Genomic DNA, 22,568 nt, shown 5'->3' on the forward strand with positions numbered 1-22,568 from the left:
GTTTCAGGATGTGTCTGACTTGGCACTAACTTGGTCATATAATTACTGCAAAAATAATGATTTGATATTCCTGGGCTTTTTTTATTTTTTTGAGTATCAGTATTAGTTACTCATGCCCTGAAAGGGTCTCTGTGTGAGTGTTTAGATCCATATAGATACTTTTTTACCTTCTAGCATACTGCCTGTGGAAGGAGGCGAAACATAATTTTCAGAAGTATATTTAAAACAAAGTCACCTGTGTCTCAACTGCTGTCATAATTTCTTTTCCCAATGTTGCAGGCTTACAGTCCCAACTCCTGTTGGGTGTAGGCACGGCTTTCATAGCAAAATTCCATAGCTTTAAAGTCAAGGGGAGCCTGCTCAGATGTTGTTTCCCAGTAATCTTAGAATGCAAGTAGGTAGGTAAAGAAGTCTCTGACTTTTCACAGAGGTACTTTCGATTTGCTATGAAGAACAATGAGGGAGAAAGATGTAATTCTGTTGATCAGCCTTAATCTCTGAAAACCACTGCATGTCAGGGCCACCAGTGTGTTTGTTTAGAGAAGTAGATCTTAAAACTGATACTGGGCTTTGGAATATTAATTTTGTATTTTTCATTAAAGGATATGTTGTTTGGAGAAGTCACAGGTTCCAGCGATGAAGAAGTTGATTGCAGTGCTTCTGCAGTGGAGGATATTTTACAAGAAGACCAAGTTCAGCCTCAGAGTTGTGATGTATTCAGCCACAATGAGGAGTTTAACAGACAGAGCAAATCATGCCAGCAAGATCTTGATGCCGAAATCTCACGTAACCTGAGTTGGAATGAAAATAATGTTCATATTGGTCCAAAGATGTCAAGCAAGGAGGAGAGAGATGCTGAAACAAAGCAAGCTGAAGCTGCTGCTTTAATTACAAACATGGAAACTAACAAAGATTGTTTGGAGGAGAATTCTGAGAATATGGAAACTGAGAAGAGAGAACTAACTGAAGCAACAGCAGATGAATTGGAAGCCATTGAAGAACAGAAAGGAGATAGTGAGGACATCCACAGTGAAGAGGGAGGTTCTTCGGCTGATTTTGTGTTACACAGTTTCAAGCCTCAAAATCAGTTGGAAAAATGTAGTGAGGTAGCGCAAACAGAGGAGAATGTAATCTTAATCAGAGCTGTTGATTATGAGGGTACACATGAAGAGCATGGTGAATTCATGAAAGCAGAAAGCAATGGATTATCAGGAGAGAGAGAAACTCCCAGGGCAGTATCTGTTCCCCAAAATGTTACTCATTTGCCACCTGAGCAATGCATTGTGCTTCAAAGTGAGGGTTCTGAGGAGAAATCTGATGTGTTGATACAGAATGAAGTGGTTGAAAATGGATCAAAAAATGTAATTGAAGTAACTAATACGGCAAGTGATGTAGGGGAAAACATAAAAGAAGTGATAATTGGGGAGAAAATAACAGCTGCAATACAGATGAAAGGACTCTGTGCAGAGGCAAATAATGAGAGCGAGCTCTCTGAAAATGTATTGTCTGATTTCAGTAGTTTAAAATCCTTCTGTGAAGTGGAGTGTTCTAAAGACCTAGTGATACAGCGTCATGGGGAGGGAATAATTATGGAGACTGAGGCAGACACTGGAGCTATTGAGATGTCTGCACACTCCGAGTGCTCTGAAATAAAACATGACAGTGAAGAGATACTGGAGAAACAATGTGTGCAAACAATAAAAGATGAAGCGGACAGAAAATGCGAACCAGAGACTGTTAAAGTCTCTAGACATTACTTACCTGTATCTGCTACTGAAGGAATTAGAAATTTATTGTCTATGGATGACACAGACAAAAATGTAGGTATGGAGAGGCCTGCTTTGTCAGCCTTTCCAAAAGATGATGCACAGCTCAAAACTGAAGACATGAATATAACCAGACCTGAGACTATTGAACTAGCCATGAAATTTAACAGGGAAAGTGTTCTAGAAATAGCTGAATCATCAGAGATACTCCATAGTGCAGAAAATGGAAAATTAGTAGATATAAAGGAGGGGGGATACTTAAAAGGCAAACCACACCACGAAGAATATGGTAGTAATTCATCGCAAGGGAAATCAGACTTGGAAAGTATACTTGCGCTACCAAGGACAGCATGCATTACTCATGTAGAACGCAGTGTAGCTAAGTGTGAATCCTCTGTGTTAGATTTTACAGAAATAGAAGGTGAAATAAAACAACCTGAAAACCTGTGTAGTGCATTAGAATGTGGATTGTCCAAAACTCAAAACTTCAGAGTGTTTGAATCTCAAGAGACTGAATTCAAAGTTAATCCAGAAGATTTTGAAGAGGAAAGCAATGAGCTGTTAGAAAGAGTGGATACCATTGAATCTGTCTTAGTAGAAAGTAATCTTACTTCTGAGGCACAGTTTGCAAAACCTCTGAATCAGTTCTTGATAACTGAAAATGTTAAATGTGATGAAATAAAAGGGGAATTAAATAAACAAAGCAAGGAATTGGTGACTGAGACTTGTTCCACTTCATTTAACTGGGAAGAGAATGTTGTGAAGAAAAATAATGCTTCAGAGATCATCTGCCATTCAGAAATGGATTTTCACAGTGGCTTGGCTTTTTCTGTTCAAGGGGACTTGGAGATGGACTGTATAAATACTGAAGAAACAGATTGTCCTGTGCAAGTGGGAATTGGCTTGGAATCCACCATGCCTCCTGATCTAAATTTCCATCTTCAGAAAGCTGTCAGTTTTGTTGAAACTGATTTCACAGAAAAGGCTGCTTTTTCCCATACATGGGAAAACAAAGGAGATAAAAATTGTGTTACAGGAAGTGCATTTAACTGTTCTTCAGAAAGCTTGGAAGAGGGTGCTGAGAGCCTATCTGCTGAAAAAGACAACATGTGCAAAGAACCGGACTGCACTGAGAGGGAATATGTACACAAGAATGAAGTGAAAATTCCATCTGAGAAGAAGCAGCCAGTAGATAAAGAACCTCAGGCACCTGTTAAATCACAGATCCTGGATCCAAACTCTTATAATAAGAATACTTTTCTTCAAAAGTCTGAATGTCAAGAATCAGGATGCAGGACTTCTACGTGGGAAGTTGGAACAGAACCTTCTACAACTGGTTCACTAACAGCTGGGGGAGAAAGCAAAGAATTGAATAGTTCTGAGCCATCTGGGAAAAATGCAATAAAAAGGTCTAAAAATGATTTTGATATGCCAGAGCAGAGCAATGAATCCGAAGAGAAAGACTGTTCTATACAAAAAGTTCCTATGTTCAGAAAGGAACTGAATGCTTCCAGGAGAATTGCAGTGGGTGCTCTGGAAACTGGTGCGATTGTTGGTACTGATTACCAAGGATGTGAACTTCCTTCAACAATGCACCCAGGAAATACTTTGACAGTTAGTCATACAAAAGCAGACACTGTGGTGGATATGTATACACGCTGTGAAACAAACAGCTCTCCAGACACTGCAAATGAGTTGTCAAACGTGGTTGGGGAGGGTTATCCTAAAGACTTAGCCTCTTGGAAAAGAAAGGATGTATTAGTAACCTCTGAAAATACCGAGGGTGCTAATGAATGCATGGTAGATTCTAACAGAGCTGGATGCATGAATGACAGTGAGGAGAGTCTGTTAAAAACTGGGACATCAAAAGAAAGCCCTGTGATGCCAAATGCTTCAAAAAATAGATTACCACTATGCCAGACGTTAACCAGATTCCCAGAAACTTGCAGACTGGCTGTAAAAGACAGTAAATTAAATTCAAGAATGTTAGCACTTGGCAATTTCTTAGAAGAAAATGATTCTGAAAAACTTCAGTCAAATGTGGGGCAAAGTCTACTACACGGTGTTGGTATGGGGGTCTCAGTGTTTGAAGAATATAATCATAATCAAACTCACACTGCTTCCAACATAGGAGAAAACAACACTAATGTTATCCTAGATGGTAGCAGTAGAAAAAAAAATTGTGTCAAGTGTCTTCCAAATCCAGCCCTATCTGATGTAGAGTGCAATTGTCAGACAGTTAGGCAGCCTCCTGAGCCACAAAAAACAGTGTTTGAGAAGCTCTGTATGTTGGAGTCGGAGTCTTGTGTGGATGTCGCTCTCAAAAAGAGCAATAAATTGAAGCGCAAAGAGCAAGAACCATCTGAAATCTTGACTGTTTCAACCAAAACAACTGCACAAGTAATGCATGCCAAGCTATCAAAGAGGCTGTTTCAAGGTAAAAGAAAAACAAAGACTCTCAAAGTTAGACAAACTCAGCCAGTTCTTGCAAACGCTGATACTTCTATGCCAACAAAATGCTTGTCCGAGACTATAAATAAAATTAGGCAAGAGATGGGTCCTCCTCTGCCCCCCTTGCTGCTGCCTTTGATTGCTACTCCTCCAAAAGCTGCATGTACCGTGTCCCCCGTAATGTCTTCTACTGGTCGATCCTCTTTGCTTTCCCCTCTTGATGACCTCATATCCCCACTACGGGAAACCCCTGTTCCTCCTCTCATGTCTCCATTAAGAGATACTCCAACAGTAAAATCTGCTCTTTTATTTTCTCCTCCCTCACCCTCAGAAATGGCAGTAGGTAGAAGGATTTGCTCCTCACCTCTGAAATTTTGTACTTCCATTCCAAAGCACGCGCTTCCCGTCCCGGGAAGATTTCCTCTGTTCGCAGCCGACAGCGCTGCTCCAGGTACTCCTCAGGAAAACTCTGTGAAAATATTGGACACTATGTATCCAGAGCTGTCTGCAAGGGCAAGGACACTAAACATTCTGAAAGGCAATATTCAGCTTAATCGATGTGCTTTTTCAGACAGCCAAAGTTTGCCGGGTCCTGTGGCTCAAATAGGTGGGTTCAAGGCAATTGCATCTACATCAACTGCTTTTGTTAAAACTGGGAGCAATTTGAAATCTGATAGTAGCAAAGATCAAGACAAAGATGTGCAAAATCAGCAATTGTTTTCAAGCTCATCAAATCATCTTGAAAAACGGACACCGTTGCCAATATCTATGCCAAGAAGTGCAAAGAGACTGAGGTTGGACAGCGAACCACCAAAGCTGGAGCCCAATGATACTGCTGCTATCGGAAATCCTAAAAATACAATCTCTGGTATGCAGGAGGCTTTCCATGACAAAAGCTGTGAAATCAGTGATTCATCACACAGTTCCAGTTTAGAAGCATCACTACCAGTAAAGAAGGTTATTGATCCTGACTGCCAGAAAGTTTCTTCGGCATTGAAGAAAATTGCTGAATCCTGTTTTGACTTGTTACCGGTTATTAAAGGTCATGTGTATGTTGGCAATATCTCAAAGATTCCAATAATGAGAGATGAAGAGAAAGAAGTTGTTTATGAATTTGGTATAAAAAACAAGGTAAGTAGCCTAATTTTTAATTTTGTGTTTTAATAATGACTTCTGTGCAGATGAAAAGAGTATAAGTATGTAGTTTTTGAATTCTCAGTTGTTCAAGCAATCTGCAGTGCCAAAGTGTAGTCTTGAAAGGTTATCAGACATCTGAACTTGTATAACTTCAGAAAATACAGAACTTCACAAGAAATTACTGTTCAATGGTATCCAAGATGCAAAACTGCATTTGTAAATACGTTTGCTTTCCTGATGTATGCATAAACCACTTGATTTTTGCAGCATTTTTTGTAGTGGATAGCATTAACAATTATAGGAGTTCCTCTAAAAGTGTAAGCTTCAATTACCTTTTTTTATTTTTTCAATTAAATAAGATCAACTGCATTGCATATACAATAATGACATACCCTTTCATTCCGTGTTTACCTGTATTATTCTACATCAGGTTGTTAAAATTAATTTTATTGGAAAAATCTTTCATTAGTTTGTTTCTCAGAACGTGCTTAGCATCAGTGTTGAAAAAATGTACTTTAATTGCCATCTTTCTCATAGATAAATTGTGGCCTGCAGCAGAGCAATTCACCAACTGATGCATGGCAGCATTTTGCCCTGTTTCAGTTCTTGAACGTAATTAAGTTCTCTACAGAAGTTGCTACCAAGTTCTGGGGTCATCTTTGTTAGGAGTTGCCAAATCTGGTAACTTCATAGAACTGAGGCTGCGGCAGCTTAATGTTTCCAGGTCCAGCCAGTAGCAAGGCCGAGTACTAATAGGCACACGTGCACACAGTGTGCACCTAATCTTGTTCCCTTCTGTGGCTGGTCAGGGTGAAAGCCTGGTAGCGGAAAATACTTGCATATATACACGGAGAGTATGGATCCCTCCACTAGCTAACATCGGACACTCAGTATATCCCGTGGGTGACTCCTGTTCTGCCCGCTTGTCTCACGCGCTGACAGACTTACAGACACAGAAGCGCACACGTATCCCTCCAGTAGCTGGTGCAGACCTATGGCCTTACCTGCATCTGACTCTCAGACCCCCGGTCTTTCAGGTACTTGGCTTGGACCTTCTGGTTCCTCACGAAGCCAACACTCAGACTCCCTGGTGTCTGCAGGTACCCAGTCTAAACCCGTGGCCTCTCCAGCACCTGGCTCCTAAGCCTCTCATTCTACTCCCCACTTTTAGCCCTCCCTCTAAACATCCTAGAGTAAGTCTTGCACAATCCCAATATCCTCCTTCCTTGCACCTCATGTTGAGTCCCCTGTTACTGCAGAGAGTAACACCCCTTCCCCACTCCTGCAGTGTGTAAGGGGATCTGGGGAGCGACTCTGCCGTTGACTCATCTAGTAAGTCCCACGCCCGGACAAGGGGCTGTTTTTCCTCCTGTGGTAGCTCTGGGATTAGCCGAGTCAGGGTGCTCCATTTGCTCTGATTAGGTTATTGGGGTTCCTCTACCTGTCATTATTCCTCCCCTCACTTTTTGTTTAAGGAAGATAGTTTTTAATCACATAACTAAACGATTTATATTTCAAGAATAGTAGTCCTATTCTGCATCTTTTTAAGGCATGTTTATTCCAGGAAGTTGCTCCTCACTCTTTCACTGGTTGCCTCTGATTTACTTTTCTGCATTTTTATATGTATGCAAACAGTATTCCTGCAAATAAGATAGTAGTTCTTTTTACTTGTCATACTACTATAATACTATCAAATATAGTCAAGCATATAATAGTCTAACAATATTTTTTGTGCCTTATAGCATTTAGCAGAGTCCTTGCTGCATGTTATTCTCAATAAACTCAAGGCTCAGAAGAATGCCACAAATTACAATTTCAATCAGGCTCTATGTCGAGTCTATACAGGAATTTGTCGACAGTTGGGAGATTTGGAAAGAGCCCGCATTTTCTGCTATAGCCTACTTAAAGAAGGTATAGTATGGCTTAGTGGTCTTGTATCTTAAATATGGCGTGTGTCTTTGCTGTAGTGTTCCAGAATGATTGTGTTTGTAAAAACAAACAAACAAAAATCCTGTGAAAGGGATATTTTCCTTAGAACTTTTTTGTATAGTGCCCAAGTACAGACTGTTCTAGAAGAAATTTCCCTTCTCGCAGTTCCTCCACATCTGTGTCTCAGTTTAGTGATGACCTGGGCTCTTAGTAGTCTCATTTTTTCCAAATAAATATTTTATTTAGGATCCTCTGTGCTTTCATTTTTGCCCCACCATCTCCAAAATGATAATAGGGAATTTTGTAGTTCTTGCTCATCAGTATTTTCTTATTTTAACTGAGTAAGCACTGATTGATAAAGCAAGTGTGATTTAAAAACATGTATTGGCTTAAAATAGTGTCAGGAGTTGAGCAATACCTTGATCAAGAACCAGTGCACTTGTACAAAATGTCCTTCTTAAAGTTTTATTACTTCCCATTAGCCAAAGTCTCGCTTGGTTGGGAGGTTTTTAAATTTTTGGTTCCCTTCCCCTCCCTCCCCTTCCTTTTGTTCCTGGTAACAAAGGTAATACATACATGCTATCACTGTACTAGATTAAGAGTCTGTCTTAGTTCTGGAAGGACTTCACTTAGTTTGAAAATACTGAGCCATCCAGGGCCCAAAACAGTATACTGGTATCTGTATTTCAAATTAAAATAAAATTTGAGAGCACTGGGGAGCAAAATGCTACAAATTTTCATTGCTTCAGTTAGTGGTTATCTTCTGTATAACATCTCTGTCTTTTTCTCTTTTTTTCATCTTACTAAGGATTTTGATTTTATTTTGTTCTTAATTATCTTCTTTTTGTTGGGTTGGGATATTTTTGATTGGGGTTTTTTGCTTGGGTTCTTTTTGGAATTCCTGTTTTCTCCCCTGTTTTTCTGTCCTTCATGCAGTCCATCATAACTCTCCTTTCACTTTTTTCATGTTAATAGTTTTAATACTGCACCATGTCATAAACTATTACTTGTCAGATATCTTTTCTTAGTCTAAACTAACAATTAAGCCTTTTGTTTTGCAGTATGTTGGTACTTTGTCTTTTTGTGGGCTCTTGCAAATATTAAGCATTCCCATTTTTTTCCTTTCTCTTTCTGTGTAAAATCCAAACTTCAGTAGCTAAATGCAGGTTTTTGTTGAATGATTTTCTATTCTATACTTTCAATTGCATGAATTCCTGTTGTGGTTGTTCTGTGGTTTTATTGTTATCTTTTGAGTGTGAACAGGTGTAAACACATCTTAAGCATTGTTTGTTGTTTTTTAAAATTTGTTTATTTTTATTTGATTACAATGCATTCATTTTAGGGTTTTCTCTTTCATGTAGTTTCACATATTAATTCCCACCAGAATTATGGCAACACAAGTGTGAGCTACGTGCCAGCTACACAGTTGCCAAATTGACTATAAACAGTCAGTACTACTTCATTAGACTGGCATAATCTGTTTTCTTGACTTCTTGTCCATCCTTTTTTGTTCTGTTCTCCTTTCAGGTATTCTGCCTTAAATGACTATAAGTTCAATGTTACCTTTCTTTGGTTATTTTTCCTTTTACCCCTCCTCTGTTCCCCTCCTTTATTCTTTTTTTCTTTTCTTCTGTTGATGCCCCTTTAACTCTTACTCATCACTGAGTGAGTCTTTTAAATGTTCCAAGTTAATGGGCAGGCAATTCAAGTTGCAGCATGTAGATAATTCTAGTTTAGCAACAGTCCTTGTTCTGACAAAAAAGAAGTTCATTCTTCATTCATGTGATGAGGGGCTTCAGAGTAGAGAAGGTCCATCCAAGACACTGGGTGGAACTCTGTAAATTCTTTATGCTCAGTGAATCCCTTAAAGCTTCTTGATTTGATGTATTTTCATATGCTCTCTAGTTCTTAAGATGTTTCTAAAAATGTAGAAGTCATGCTGAAGTGAAGAGGGAAGACACATTTAGCTTTTCAGTTTTTATTGGTTTTTTATAGCTTTTTATAGTGACAATAGTGTTTCAGGCATATGTATTGCAGTATTGCATTTCATGCATGATAGTAATAGCTGCTTCTTGCTTATTCCAATGTGCTTTTTATTGCTTGCAGTCTACACGCTCATGTTTTATCTTAATATTTTGCCTTGAAGATCTCTGCTTTGGTGTTCAGAAGGGTCTGTTAACTTCCCTTTGATGGCCTGGAACTCTGTCCTCTCTTACTTGTATAGTTCTGGATATATAGTTGTCAGATGCCTGCTCTGAATTAATTTAATGAATGAGGTTTCTTCAACTATATCAGTGGCACACTTTTTGTGTTTATGGAAATATAAATTTTGACATGCATCATTCATATACGCTCACTTATAACTTGTATAATGTATAATTTCCCTGACAGGGTCTGGGAAAACGGCTGAGCAATATCAGCTTTCATATCTGAATTGCATGAAAGTTCTTTGCAGAGGTTTTGGTGTTGTTTTTTTCATGTGAATTTCATAGGTGTATGGGTGCAAGGTGTTAGCAAGTACTGTGGATTTGTACTGAAGACCCTATTTTCACATTATTATGCATCTCAGGATTATTTTTTTTCTTTTGGACTAGCTCTAGTTTGATCCAGTGATCACAGTGCTCATTTGTGACTGGAGTGTATTAGGTAGGCTTCTGGAGTGCATCTTCCAGTTTAATTTCATCGTAAAAGAATCCAGTTTCAGTGCTCCAAGACCATTCTCCTTAGTGAACTAAAGTGTGGTAAGAAGGGTGAAGGCAGACTAACCCCAAAATGTTAAAGGAACGGTCCTTTTGCACTGTTGTTACACAGCGAAGTCCAGGGAAGCCTCTTCCTCCCCCCCTGCCCCCCCTTTAAAAAAAGTGAAATTACAATGGGGGAGGTGGCTTAAGGCGGGGGGAGGGGGGGTGTGGGGGTTTTTTTCTGGGTCTTTTTTTCTTATTTAATCTTGGGACTGAGATGTGCTAATATGACTCCCCTTCCCTGGGCTGCAGTTGTTACGTGACTTCTATGCCTTCTTTCCTAGTTATCTTGCTTTTATTACTAGCTTTTAATGCCTGAGTGTATATTTTTCTGGTTTTAAATGTAAAAAACTTACTTTGTTCTCTCTTTTCTTCCTTAGACTTTCCAGACTCAGAAAAATTGATTTTATTTATCATAAATGTGTGGTCTGACATATTTGTCTTCCAAGGTGCAATTAACAAAGCTATGCAATTAGTTGTCAGGCAGAGTGCAAGCAACGAGATGCTGGCCTGTTTTAGTGCTTATCTCAACTGGGAACAGGTATGGTCTGCTTTCATTGTCAGGATCAGCTTTTGTCTGCATTGGTCGCTTTGCTGGCTCAGTCAAATCAAGCAGCTTGCTTCTGATAAAGGGGGTGAAGATACCCCGTGCATCTCCCCTGAAGTCTGTGCAATTGCACAACTAATGCTGCTTCTGGCCTTCTTCCTGTGGTTGTCTAGACCGTACTAGAACACAACACGTTTCTTGTTTTCCCTATTAAATACTAAGCACTCTATGAAACATTAAAAGTGAATATTGTTTTCAAACTCTGGCTGGAGTGTTCCTGAACTAGGGAGTTCTGTCCCTCTGTGGAGCTGTGACTGATGTTCTTTGAGGTGGTGTTTTTGTTTTGTTTTGTTGGGTTTTTTAATATGTACTGGGCTTGTCTGTCTTTCATAGTTCTCTGTGTAGTAGGTAATTATTTATCACAGTTAATTTCACGATGAGCCTGTCTCTTTTTACTCACGATCTTTCTGTGAGATAGGCTGTAAATATCCATTTCTCACCAAAAAAATATCAGCCAATTAATTTCATAAACAGTTGGCATGATCAGTACAAAACGGCAGTGATGGCAGAAGGATGACCAGTGTTAAGGACCTAAGGACTTTTGAGATTTGACTTCAAGTCTTCGAGCCCTTGGGCAAGTCATTTAATTTCTGTCAGTTGTCAGCAGGCACATATTACCATCCTGAAAGGGATGTTGCAAAGAGGAAGAATTGGGACGCGCTTGATATCAGTAGGAGCAAATTTATATCACACAGATGGAAAGCCGGAGGTACTTTGCTTCTGGAGAAGGAGTTTGTGTAACAGGCTTGTGTGTTTGCTTGAAGGCTAGAGCCCCGGTAGTTTTGAAAACCCCATATTAATGCCAGGCTTGCTTGGTGGAAGTGCTCTAGTTCTCTAAATATCAAGTGAACAAAATAATCTTGATTCATAGCTCACCTATTCCCTATCCTAACATGCTACTCCACAACCGCCTTGGGGACTGTAGCTAGGCTTACTGCTGTCAGCATAGCCTTTAGGTGTTGTACCCACTGGAAAAAGCATGATTTTTTTTTTTTTTTTAAGGTCTGAAACCAGCTCTGAATTTAATATGGTACCACTGGAATTACAGCCCCTCTAAACCTCCTGATTTAGTGCAGGTTTACAGTGGAGTGAGTTAAGAGGGCATGGATTTGTATATGTTTCTTTTTTGATACAATCATGGTTCTGATGTAGCGTTAAGCTCTGGTTTTCAGGGTTATGCTGTACTGCAATCCCTGTTTAGCAAAGAATTTGTGTTCTCCATTCTATTAGGTCACAGGTTTCAATCTTACGCCAATAGAGTACATAAGTAAGCCTCAGTAAATGTTCCTGGAAGTATTAATTTTGTGCACTCGCACTACCTACTTTCTTTATGGATATTTATGAAATATGAGAGCTGCTGCAACTGGGGAGAAGGACCTCAGGAATTTCTGTATTGGTGATAGGAGATGACATCATCCTATCTGTAAGATGTGTTTTACTTAGGTGGAAATACAGGGCAAAATTTCAAGCGGATTGTTGTTGACAGTCTGTTATACATATAATTTTATGAGAATATTATTCTACCTATGAAAGTAAAGCTCATATAAAATGGGTATTAGTTCTTGGTCAAAGTATGCCATTTTAGTGACTTGCACTGTTGCAGAAATTGCCAATGATAGGAGCTTTTGTACTGAGAAGATATGCTGAGCACCTACCATGTTTATGTGATGAGCCTAAACGTTTTTCTTAATATTTCAGATATTCAAAGGATGTTTGTTTTTAAATTTCCTTGCTTGCCCTAGCTATTTAATTAGCAAAATTGTTTCACGTGACATGTTTTCAGTTATTACTACATCAACTATTGAAAGTACTTGCTTGGAAATTAGCCCCTAATGAACAATAAAGAGTAACAAATTTCAGCATTAGAAGATCATTTAAAAATAAACCAAACAAAAAAAACCCCAAACTTACAAAGTGAGCAGGACTAGTCTAATCTTCTTGCATTGGAAAATACTATTCTGACCTTAAAGCTTCATTGAGAGAACCAAAAATCCCCAAATTGTAGGAGGAGAGAAGAGAGTGGGTGTAGGGTTTGTGGGTTTTGTTGTGTTGTTTTTTTTTCCAAACTCTCCTTTTAGTAAAAGCATTAAAAAAAAATACTGAGTACTTGAAGATTTTAGTTTATATACTCCTTTTGTTTGTGTGAAGTCAAAGCCAAAGTTGAATTTATGGTGTAAGATGCTGTGGACAGTCAGAATCAAATATATGTAAAGAGTTTGGTTCTGGGTTGTTAACTTTTCATGCATTAAGATAATCACCTTCTAAAATTCCAGAGTTCCTCTTTAGATGCTGGTATTATGGTCTCAAACCTGCTTTTAGAAATGCAGTCATGTCCAAAAGTAGAATTTCAACTGAGTGAGCATTATGGAGAAGATCTGAGTGAAGATGCTTGGCAGTACATATTTGCTGTTGATCTACTCTGCTCTCGCCTGAAGTGGGACTGGACACACGACAATGTTATAAGGTATTGTGGCAAACAGTTCTTTCAAATGTTTTCCTGTGTGGTTTTTTTGTGGTTTGTTTTGGTGTTGGGTTTTTTTTTTTCCAAATTTGAGACTTTATGATTTGCTTTTAACATAATAAAACATTGCACAGATACTTAGAAATGAGGACGTTTTAACCTGATGAGACCTAGACTGCTGTGTTTGTGTGCCTTATTGATTACTCATTCTATCATGAGGAAATGTAGGATTTTATGGTACTGGTCCAAGAAATTAACCCTGTTCGAACCATTCTAATAAAGAATTGCTTTTAAAATAGCTATATGTGGACAGTTGTTAAGATTTTGAGATGGATCATTTGTCAACGGAGCAAAATGATTGATTGTCTTTCTCTGAATTTAACTGTTGAATTCCCTTCCCCCCCATCACTAGAACATGAGGGTGGAACTTTTGATGTGTAAATAGCACTCCTTCAGTGCTGAAAGTGAAATGTAACCATACTCATTAGCACACTACCCTGATTTCAGTCTGATTTTAATTCTAAAATCATTGTAATATGTAGATTCAGTGTCTTAAATTTTCTTTGTACCCTATAATCCAGTGCATGGAGTGCTACCGTACTTGGTTTGGAAGACTTCTTTTTGATACCTACACTGATCTGACAGCCTCTATTTTCTATGTAGAGGTTACATAACCTAGTAGAATCTCAAAAAATATGGCATTTGTTTAACTATGACATAATGTAATCATTGAGTATAAAGTAAATGCAAATAACTTAAAACCATCATCAAGTCTTCTATAAAAGTTCCATGCTTTCAAATAGTGAAGTTATTTTTAGTTAAATACTTTTAAAATTAATAGAAATTAGCTTCAGTGAAAGGTATGTCATTTTAAGTAAAGCCATACAGAGTTGAGTGTGTGGAGTTGTGCTGATAACAGGTAGCTAGGTCTATTAGCATCATTTTAAGGACGAAAAAAGTCTTATCTCAGGTCCTTTCAGGTTTAAAAACAAGCATCAAATCCTACTTGTAACGTGCAAACTGAATTTTCAGTCATATAAAGAGCTTGCATAACATCTCAGCATGACATTTGCAAGTAACACAATTTCACATACATCTGTGAAGTCAGTGGAGTGAGTTCTTGACTTTAGGTAGACATGCAGAATGTTGCAGGGAAATGAATGGAAGATGAACAGGAATATTATTCTAAACAGGAATGATTCCTCCAGAAAGTTAGATTTGATTGTTTGGGTTTAAAACCTTCTTTACATTACTCGAAGTTGTGGATGCTTGGAATATTATGAGTTTCCCTAGAAGGTGAATTAAAGATGGAAGTGGAGCTATGGAAATACATGGTAAACAGAAGAACCGTTTGCATTCAGTATTGTATAAATATTGTACCACCCCTTCATGCAGTATCAGTGTTTCAAATTCGTTTTGTCTTTCACAGCAAAGTGCTTTGGCCTTCTATGGATAAATGGGTAAAGAAGAGAAAGGGGCATGAAACTGCTCAGTCCATTCCGGATAGTGTTATAGCATTGACGCTTAGGCTAATAGGTAAGTAATCTAAATTCTTGGTTGAACTTCTGCTTTGTCTAAGTATGTCCTTTGAAAGTGTCAGCCTGCCTGGAAAGTGAAATGAAGTATTTTTGCAGTTTTTTTGATATTTCTTTTTTCCCCACTTTCTTCAAGAATTTTCACCTTAAAAGCCAAACTTTTACAATCCTATGCAGATATTTTCTGTTTGTCAGCCTGTGGAAAGCATGTACTTAAGTTTTGAGAGATGTTACTCTGATTTCACAATAACAAATACCAACATGTTTTATGTATTTAAAATGAAATCATCTGTAGCTACATAGGCTTTATAGTAAAGTGTATAAAATAATGTTTTATATGCAACATAATACCTCTTTCTGCAATTTTAGGTTAGATTCATTTATTTGGGATCTAGATGGCCTCCAAGTTAAATAGATAAACTTTGGGTTTCAATTGATATTTTCAGTGTGTAGGCTATATAATATTGTTTGTTAAACAGAAATTGCATTCCTTGAGAGTTTTACACTTACAGATTGTAAACCTGCAGGAGGTTGGATCAATCTGATGAAAAATTCCTTGGGGTCTTTAGTCACAAAAGGAATAGGACAACTGTTGTTCCCAAGACAACATGGTAACAAGAATGACTTATTTTTGTAATTGAAATTTGCATTTTCTGTTGGTGCTTCAACAGACAATCAGTAAGTCTAAAAATGAGGAAGTTGACTGTCTGAATGTCAGATACAGAATAATCTTTTTTTCTTTCAGGTCGATTGGGCCAAATAGGTTTGAAGGAAGGATATCTTGCTGCAGTGAAGAATATTAGTTCTGTAATAGGACTGTTTGTACAGCATGCCAAAGAGGAAGGTAATGCTTATTTAGAGGAACTTTAGTATAACATCTGCAATGTGAAGTTTTGCCAATGTAAACAGAACACACACAAATTGAGACACACATGCCAAAACACAAGCCTGTTTGTGCAGTTTTATGTTAGTGTGTAACAGGACAAGTTTTCACTTTCAGTCCCTTTGTCTTCTGAAGTTAATGAAGCATGTGTATTACCTTCTGTTTGAGACAGAGAACAATTCTGAGATAGTTTCAGCCACCTTGGAATTACACTGCTTCATGTAACAGCATACCAGCTGCCTCGGAGAACTTAAAGGGTGATCTTAACTTGAGCAGTAATAGCTAATTTGTTACCTGAGCAGCAAGATTGCTGTATTGGGAGGGGGCTGCAAGACGGTCCAAATTCCTGACTGAGACAAAGCTAGGCAATTAGCGCAGCAGAGATCTATATTGCTAAGTTATTCTGGATGTGAAGTATATTTTGCAGTGAGACTGCAAAGTGCATTGGTTGATGTTAGGGAGCTGTTCTGAACCACTTGTATAGCTTCTCCTCCTTGCAATCTCAAGTTCTTCCAAGTAAGTGGTGTATGTCTGTGTCTGTTTCAGACTCTGTCTAAACCTGACTTTTTTCATAAAAGTCTGATCACCCTTAACTAGAGTAAAATCACTCGATGCTCAAATCTTTTATGCCCTTTGAATACTGAAAACCTGCTGAACTCAATAAAGTGCAAAGTGCTAGTATAAAATGAGATGTTACGGAATTTGTGTGCAGGTTGTCATCTTGCTACTTTCTGGTTTTAGGCATCCCAATTGTTGATGTGTTTTAATTCCAATTCTTGAACTAATAGTTTCTTTAGACTCAGGTTTCCCCAAAAACATTATTGCATATCAAAGTTTCTATAAGGTGATTTGTGTTAACTTTTTGCAGGTGTTCCCTGGGGCGTGCAGCTGGCAGCCATATATTCACTCTGTGACTTGGGTTCAAGCAATCCGGAAGGTATTGTTGAGGCCATCCATGCTTGGAGAGCAACAGTTCTTAACAACATCCCTTTTGCTGTCACAAGTGGCATAGCTGAAATCACTTCTCTGTGTAAAATGGAGCTAAACTAAAGTCTAGGGAAGTGGACTGATCTAAAGGAAGAAGTGCCTTATTTTACTAAGCAGTAGATGGTTCCAGTTAAAAACAATACAAAGTGGTGTGTCCTCTTTTATTTAATTTTTTTTAACAGAATGCCTGATCACACAAAGCAAGCCCAAGTATTTTATTTGGCTTTTCTGTTTGACGGAAGAGTTTTTAAAAAATAAATAAAAAGACTTGCTTTTCCTAATAACTGGTCAGTGATCTGAAAACCAGTGCATCTGACTCTGAGATATTTCTGGTTTGATGTCAATAAAAATCAGTAATAGTTTCCATTATTTTACTTCCATGAATTTGGAGCATGGGCTGATTGACACAACAGAAGATTGAGCCTGGCTGAAAACCTGGATCTATTATTTTGTACTATATTTATAAAGTAACTGTTCAGATAGCAGAACTTTGCCTAGATTCTGCTTTATTTTGCTTGAGTAGTCTTATAAGCTTAATTTAAAATACTTGTGTAAGACAGGTAGGAACTGACTTTTTGTGTAACAATCATGTATAGAGTAACAGAGATATTAAATCTCTGAACTTGTATATATGGTATATTCTGATAATGTGTCTCACATTTGATATTGTTCCACTTGGGGAATTTTGTGTATGTAAATAGAAAATTGGTTCAACAAAAGTTCACGTTTTTAATGATAGCTTCACTACACTCTGTGTTTTTGTATCTTTCATAATAAAAGAAGCAAACACCATTGTGTTCTTGTTGGTCTTTTTAAATAATGCAGAATGAACTGTTGTTTCTAGCTTATATAAATACTACTTTGGGGGGCAGGAGGAAATTACCTATGAGGTCATTTCACTAAATGAACTGCCCATAACACTGTAGTTCTGGCCACTGGAACGAGGGTGTATTGCATCTCTCCAGAATTTTCCGGTATGCACTGGGGGCTGGGGAGGTAGTTTTAAAAATCCATTCAAAACTTCTATTTTCACCCCCTGATTATAACCACATGAAGGGGTGAGCTTTGCTAATGCAGATTCTCATTGTAGTGGGACCTAGACTCTGCCAGAGCTTTGATGTGGTGTCAGTCTTTTTTCCTTTTTCTTTCAATCATGAAAAGGTCAAAAGGCTTTTAGTCTGCTGAAGGCAGCTGTGAACTTGGATAATGAAATCGTTAACTGGGAGCAAATCGGACAGCATACAGTTTACACCTAATTCTTTCTCCTGTGTGTTGTGTCCTTGCAGGCACATCTACACTTTTGGGCTTGTCTTCAGTCAGTTCAGTATCTTTCAGCTGCAGCAAGCACTTTACAATTTCTTCTGGTTCTTGTAAACTTTTTTGGCACCTGAAGACCAAGTTGTGTTTCTTGGTCCTCTTAACAGTTTCTGAGTCGCTGTGTGAGCTGCGGGCTCTCAGCTCTTTTTGATGGATCTTATGTTTCCCGGAGGTTCTGCTCTGCAGTGTGCTGAGTTGCTCATGAAAGAAAGAAAAGTCATCCCCTTCCTGCAGTTCTGCTTGATTAGGCGCTGCTGTCTTCAACAGACAGGACGCACGCTGCTTTTGGTGTTGCCTGTTGTATCCGTGCCTGTAGCATCACACTTTAAATTTCATTTAGACACAAGCTTTAGCTTACTCTGCCTTGCCAGTTTGTTCTTATATCTGCTTCAGATTAATGTCTGAAAACCTATTGGCTGGTTTTGGTGTGAATGGAATTTTATAAGAACATCCCTTAGATCTTATGCCTCCTATTCTAGACTCCCTGATAAAGACACCTAAGAAGTAAAATCAATTCACTGATGTTTTTTAAATATTCACTGGAAATGTAAAATTCTGGGTTGGAATAGCTGGTACTGACAGTTCAAAATTTGTAGCAAAATCATGCATTTTATAAAATATAAATTGTGTATTTTGTGTAGGTACACAATTTATACAAAATATTGTATAAATACTTTGTTTCCAATCAAATTGCTTTACTCTATTGCTTATCTATAGAAGGAAGTTCTTAGTTCACCCATCCACTGTCTTTGCAGTATCTGTCGCTGGCATGTTCTTTATGCTCTGTGCATGACATAAGGGGTGACACATACGCTGAACCTTCAGTTCTCATTTCCTCACTGAATTGCAAATACTTGGTGTCTGACTCCTTTTGATTGTATTTTGATTTCAAAAGCATATTTCTGTGCCACTTGTGGTAGTCATGTTGCATCATAAGACTTTCACTCCAGACATATTTGTATTGTCACAGCTTAGAACAACATGCCTGAGAAATTCCACTGCTCATCTATATCACAGATGAAGCATAGTAGCTTCCAAGTTGTGGGGCTTCATGCCAGAAGGATCAAGTCTTCAGATCCAGCAGGCTGGGTCATTGTATCTGTGCCGGATCATTCTGCCTTGTCCTTGGTATCTTTGAAAGCTACTAGCTTAAGAAAGACCAAACGAGAAGTGCCTTACAAGCCATCTAGCCTTCTTACCTGCTTTTTCTGGATTCCAGCACGCTGCATCTCTGGAGGCCTTGGTGACTGCTGCGGACTAACGCCTAGCTATTCAGGCCATCCTTCAGCACCAAGAAAATCATCACTGCTGACAACTGTTCCTTCCAGCCACACCTGAGGCAAAACCTTATGAGACTGTTTTCTGCCAGCACCAGTGATGCGATGGCTTTGGTTGCGTTTAGTGTTGATTTTTCTTTGGTGCTGCCTTGGCCTTTAGCCCTTTTCCAACTCTGTGCTCGTTCCGTAGCCTGGGGCGTTCAACTCTGTCTTCATTTCTGCTGCTGGCAGGGTCAGCTCTGGTGCAAAGAGCTGGTGTTGATACGCGTTGTGATTTTTGTGCCTTTTCAGAGTCCGACTACCCATGCGGTCTCCTAGCCCTCCCAGAGGTTCTCTCCTCTGAAGTGAGACCATGCAGAGCAAAGTGTCCGTTGATTCCAGTTGCAGACGGAGCTGCTGGCGTTCCGGACATCCCATTGACCGAAGCGAGTCTAACACAGCCAGCGAGGTCAATGAAAAATGCCTAGTAGTGTCGGTAATACCTGTGCGCAGCAGGCGCTGCGGCAGATGTCCGTCATGAAGGCTTCTGTTAAGGCTCTGTAGAAATTAATTTGCCGCAGGTTGAAGCTGTATGCTGTCTGGGACACTGGGCATTTTGGTGATTGTGAGGGCTATGGGGATTTTATGTATAGACTCTACTTAGCTTTCTTGCATTAAAATGAGCACAGAATATCTGGGGTGGAAGAAGGACAAAAGTAAGCAAAGTTTGACAGTAGAAGAATTGATAATAAATCTGGTAAAGAAAATGAATGGGAAATAGATTAAATAAAAGAAAACAAAAAAATGTGAGAAAAGGATCCCAGATGTTTCAATGCAAAAACATTCCAACCCAAAAATCTTCACAGCAAACAGAAAATCCTGTTGCGTTGAGAATTTTTATAAAACACTGACATTTGAAGTATATGAAATTCACAGGAGAAATACCAGAGCTTTCCAAGACCAATAAAAAACAAACAAACAAAAAAAACCCACTAAGCCATTTACATGGAAAATCTTCTGTTCTGCTAATGTGACTGTAAGAATAATTTTTTCTCGTGCCAGAATGTGAGCCTGATTTTAATTGTTGTTACTCTCTACTGTCCAATCAAACTGCATTTGAATAAGCAAAATCAGAATCATTAATAGCTGAAGGTGTTTGCTTCTGTTCAATACTCATCACTTGTATAAAAATAATACTTGTACCTCCCACACAGTGTCAATTTTACAGTATTTAAAGAGCTGTAAAATGTCAATGTCCATAAATAGGTGAAGAAAGTATAGTGATTTTCACCATATGGAAAGCTTTATCTGTATAATTCTCATTAATCAGAAATTGCATAAGTAGATTTCTCATCCAGCCACGTTCCAAACACTAAAATCCTATTTTGTGTGAAATACTTTGTCCATTAAAACAGGGAATTTCAGGTTTCTGTCATCATTTGCAGATTTTTGCTTTCTTGTGTTCTCACACGAACATCGACCGTGTGGCCCATCCCAAACCGTGTGTATCAGAGAATGTTCAAGTTTTCACTTCCTCCACGCCTTCTCCCATTCCTAAACTAAGACATGAAAACCTGCCTCAACTGCCAAGAAATTAATGCCAGCAATCTAGGGCCCTTTGAGACAAACCGCTAGCCATCAAAATTGATCTCAGGTTAAAATACTCAGCTCTAGCATTCCTCCCCGCCCAAATATAAGAGACAGTAAATATGTGCAATTGTTTATTTATTAGGACAGACTTCATAGCTGCATTATCAGGTATTTGAAAAATCCCTGACAAAAATGTATTTACTCCAGGAAAAGACACCTGTCATCAGGATTGAGGAACAGTTTAACTGTCTGTTTGCCTGTAGATGAACAGGATGCTGGAATAAGTTATTCTAGGAAAAACTATTTCTTTTTTTCTCTTGTATAGCTTCATTTATACTAAAAGTTCTTTTCTGAGTGTATCCTAGCATGCTGTATTGGCAGAAGTGTTCCACTGTACGCTCAGTCATACAGCCATCCCTTGCTGGAATACTCAGTTTGGACATATGTACCTTTTTTTAAACTATGTTTCTACAAAAAGCAGCATCTTGGAGCTATGCTCCCATTTTTTGTTGGCCTGTTACACCATCAGGGTATTTTCCAGGATGATTCTACCTGCCTAGGTATAGTAGCAAACCTTTTCTGGTGTGAATTGGTTTGTCTTCATAAAAGAGAAAGGTCTGGACTTGATTGTTTAAAATTAAGCTCTAGTTATTTTATCAAACCCTGATGGATTGTCTTTCCTAGCTTCTGCTTTCTCCTGCCTGTTTTGAACAAAAAGGATTGCTGAAGCTGGCACTTTAAAAAGGCCAAAGCAGTTACAAGTTTTCCAGTTTGAAATGACTAACGAAATTACATCCTCTGCCCTCTCTTTTCACTGATGAAATTGCACGTATGAATGGAAACCAATCAGAGAACCCGAAGATCTGTTTTCCAGGAGCTGAAATTAGGTGAGTATGTCAGTTTGGAATATCACCACACAGCTTCACATTCTTCTCATCCTGCCCAGCTTCTCTCTTCAAGAAAAGTCAGAGGCTACTATCAAAAGACTCAAATTAGAGAGAGGGTTTCTTCAGAGACAGGCTTTGTAATGACACTGTTTGTTAGTGGACCGAGTAGGCTGAGCAAAATTCTCAACATTGTTTAATTGTTCACAGTTTTATAGATCCATAAAATGTTAATGCTTTTGGGTGTTCTGAGCCCATCTATTGCACTCAATGCAACTCCCTTTATGGAATTACTTTTTGCACTTTTTAAATTTAATTTTTTTAAAGATCATTCTCTGGAGCTTAATGAAGCAAAGAGGTACTTCATGGGAGTTAGAAAGAAAATAAGGGAGATATTTACACAAATGGACTGGTTTTCAATTATTTTGAATTTTAGTCTTAGATGGCTCAAATTCCTTGAGCTGCCACATCACCCTGGAGATGTCTAAATGTTTGCTGCTGGAAATGCCCTGGGCTTTCTGAATAAAACCTGCTTTTTGTTGGCATGCCTTGGCTGGGACAGAATGAATTCTGACATGGTTTAAGCATCAAGAAGGAGACAGCTCAGTACTCGGCGCAACCCGTCTCCTTGGGCTTCACACACAGGCGTGAGCCTGGCTCCAGAGAGCTGTTGATGATGGTGGATTCTCTATTGATTGCACAGGCATTAACCTGTTTGGTTTTTTAAATCTCAGCATGCTAGGGACCAACGTATAGCGTTCATTTAGGGCTCTTCTGAGATTTTGTAATTGCTCGCTGCTTCAACGGTAGTGTGGTGTTATTAGGCAGCTTCACAACACTGCTGGAGTATTGGCCCAAGAGCAAATCTCTGCCTGAAGCCAAGATCCCTACGTATGTTAATAAAGTTCTGAGTCTCTCTTTGGACCTCCATATACCCCTTCTTTGTAACAAACACGAGCGCAAATATGGAGACAGATGCCTCTCAGGCTATCAGCCTGTCTGTAGATTTGGCATATTATTTTCT

The 22,568-nt window shown here is 38.7% G+C and overlaps 1 protein-coding gene across 5 annotated transcripts in view; it reads left to right on the forward strand.

Annotated features, from left to right (window-relative positions):
- ICE1 (interactor of little elongation complex ELL subunit 1) overlaps positions 1 to 17,289 on the forward strand; it is a 35,485-nt gene extending 18,196 nt beyond the window's left edge. For 2 of the 5 annotated variants that reach the window (XM_041118298.1, XM_041118300.1), the window contains 8 exons: positions 603 to 5,348; positions 6,392 to 6,547; positions 7,097 to 7,265; positions 10,405 to 10,565; positions 12,905 to 13,095; positions 14,522 to 14,628; positions 15,373 to 15,471; positions 16,379 to 17,289. In XM_041118298.1, coding sequence (XP_040974232.1) covers positions 603 to 5,348; positions 6,392 to 6,547; positions 7,097 to 7,265; positions 10,405 to 10,565; positions 12,905 to 13,095; positions 14,522 to 14,628; positions 15,373 to 15,471; positions 16,379 to 16,560 — 5,811 coding nt within the window. In that variant the 3' untranslated portion in view covers positions 16,561 to 17,289. The remainder of the gene's footprint in view (positions 1 to 602; positions 5,349 to 6,391; positions 6,548 to 7,096; positions 7,266 to 10,404; positions 10,566 to 12,904; positions 13,096 to 14,521; positions 14,629 to 15,372; positions 15,472 to 16,378) is intronic. The other 3 variants (XM_030041759.2, XM_030041762.2, XM_041118299.1) reach the window with 2 other exon arrangements.
- The last annotated feature ends 5,279 nt before the right edge of the window (positions 17,290 to 22,568 follow it).

Source organism: Aquila chrysaetos, chromosome 18 (assembly GCF_900496995.4).
Source record: "Aquila chrysaetos chrysaetos chromosome 18, bAquChr1.4, whole genome shotgun sequence".
Classification (NCBI taxonomy): Eukaryota; Metazoa; Chordata; class Aves; order Accipitriformes; family Accipitridae; genus Aquila; species Aquila chrysaetos.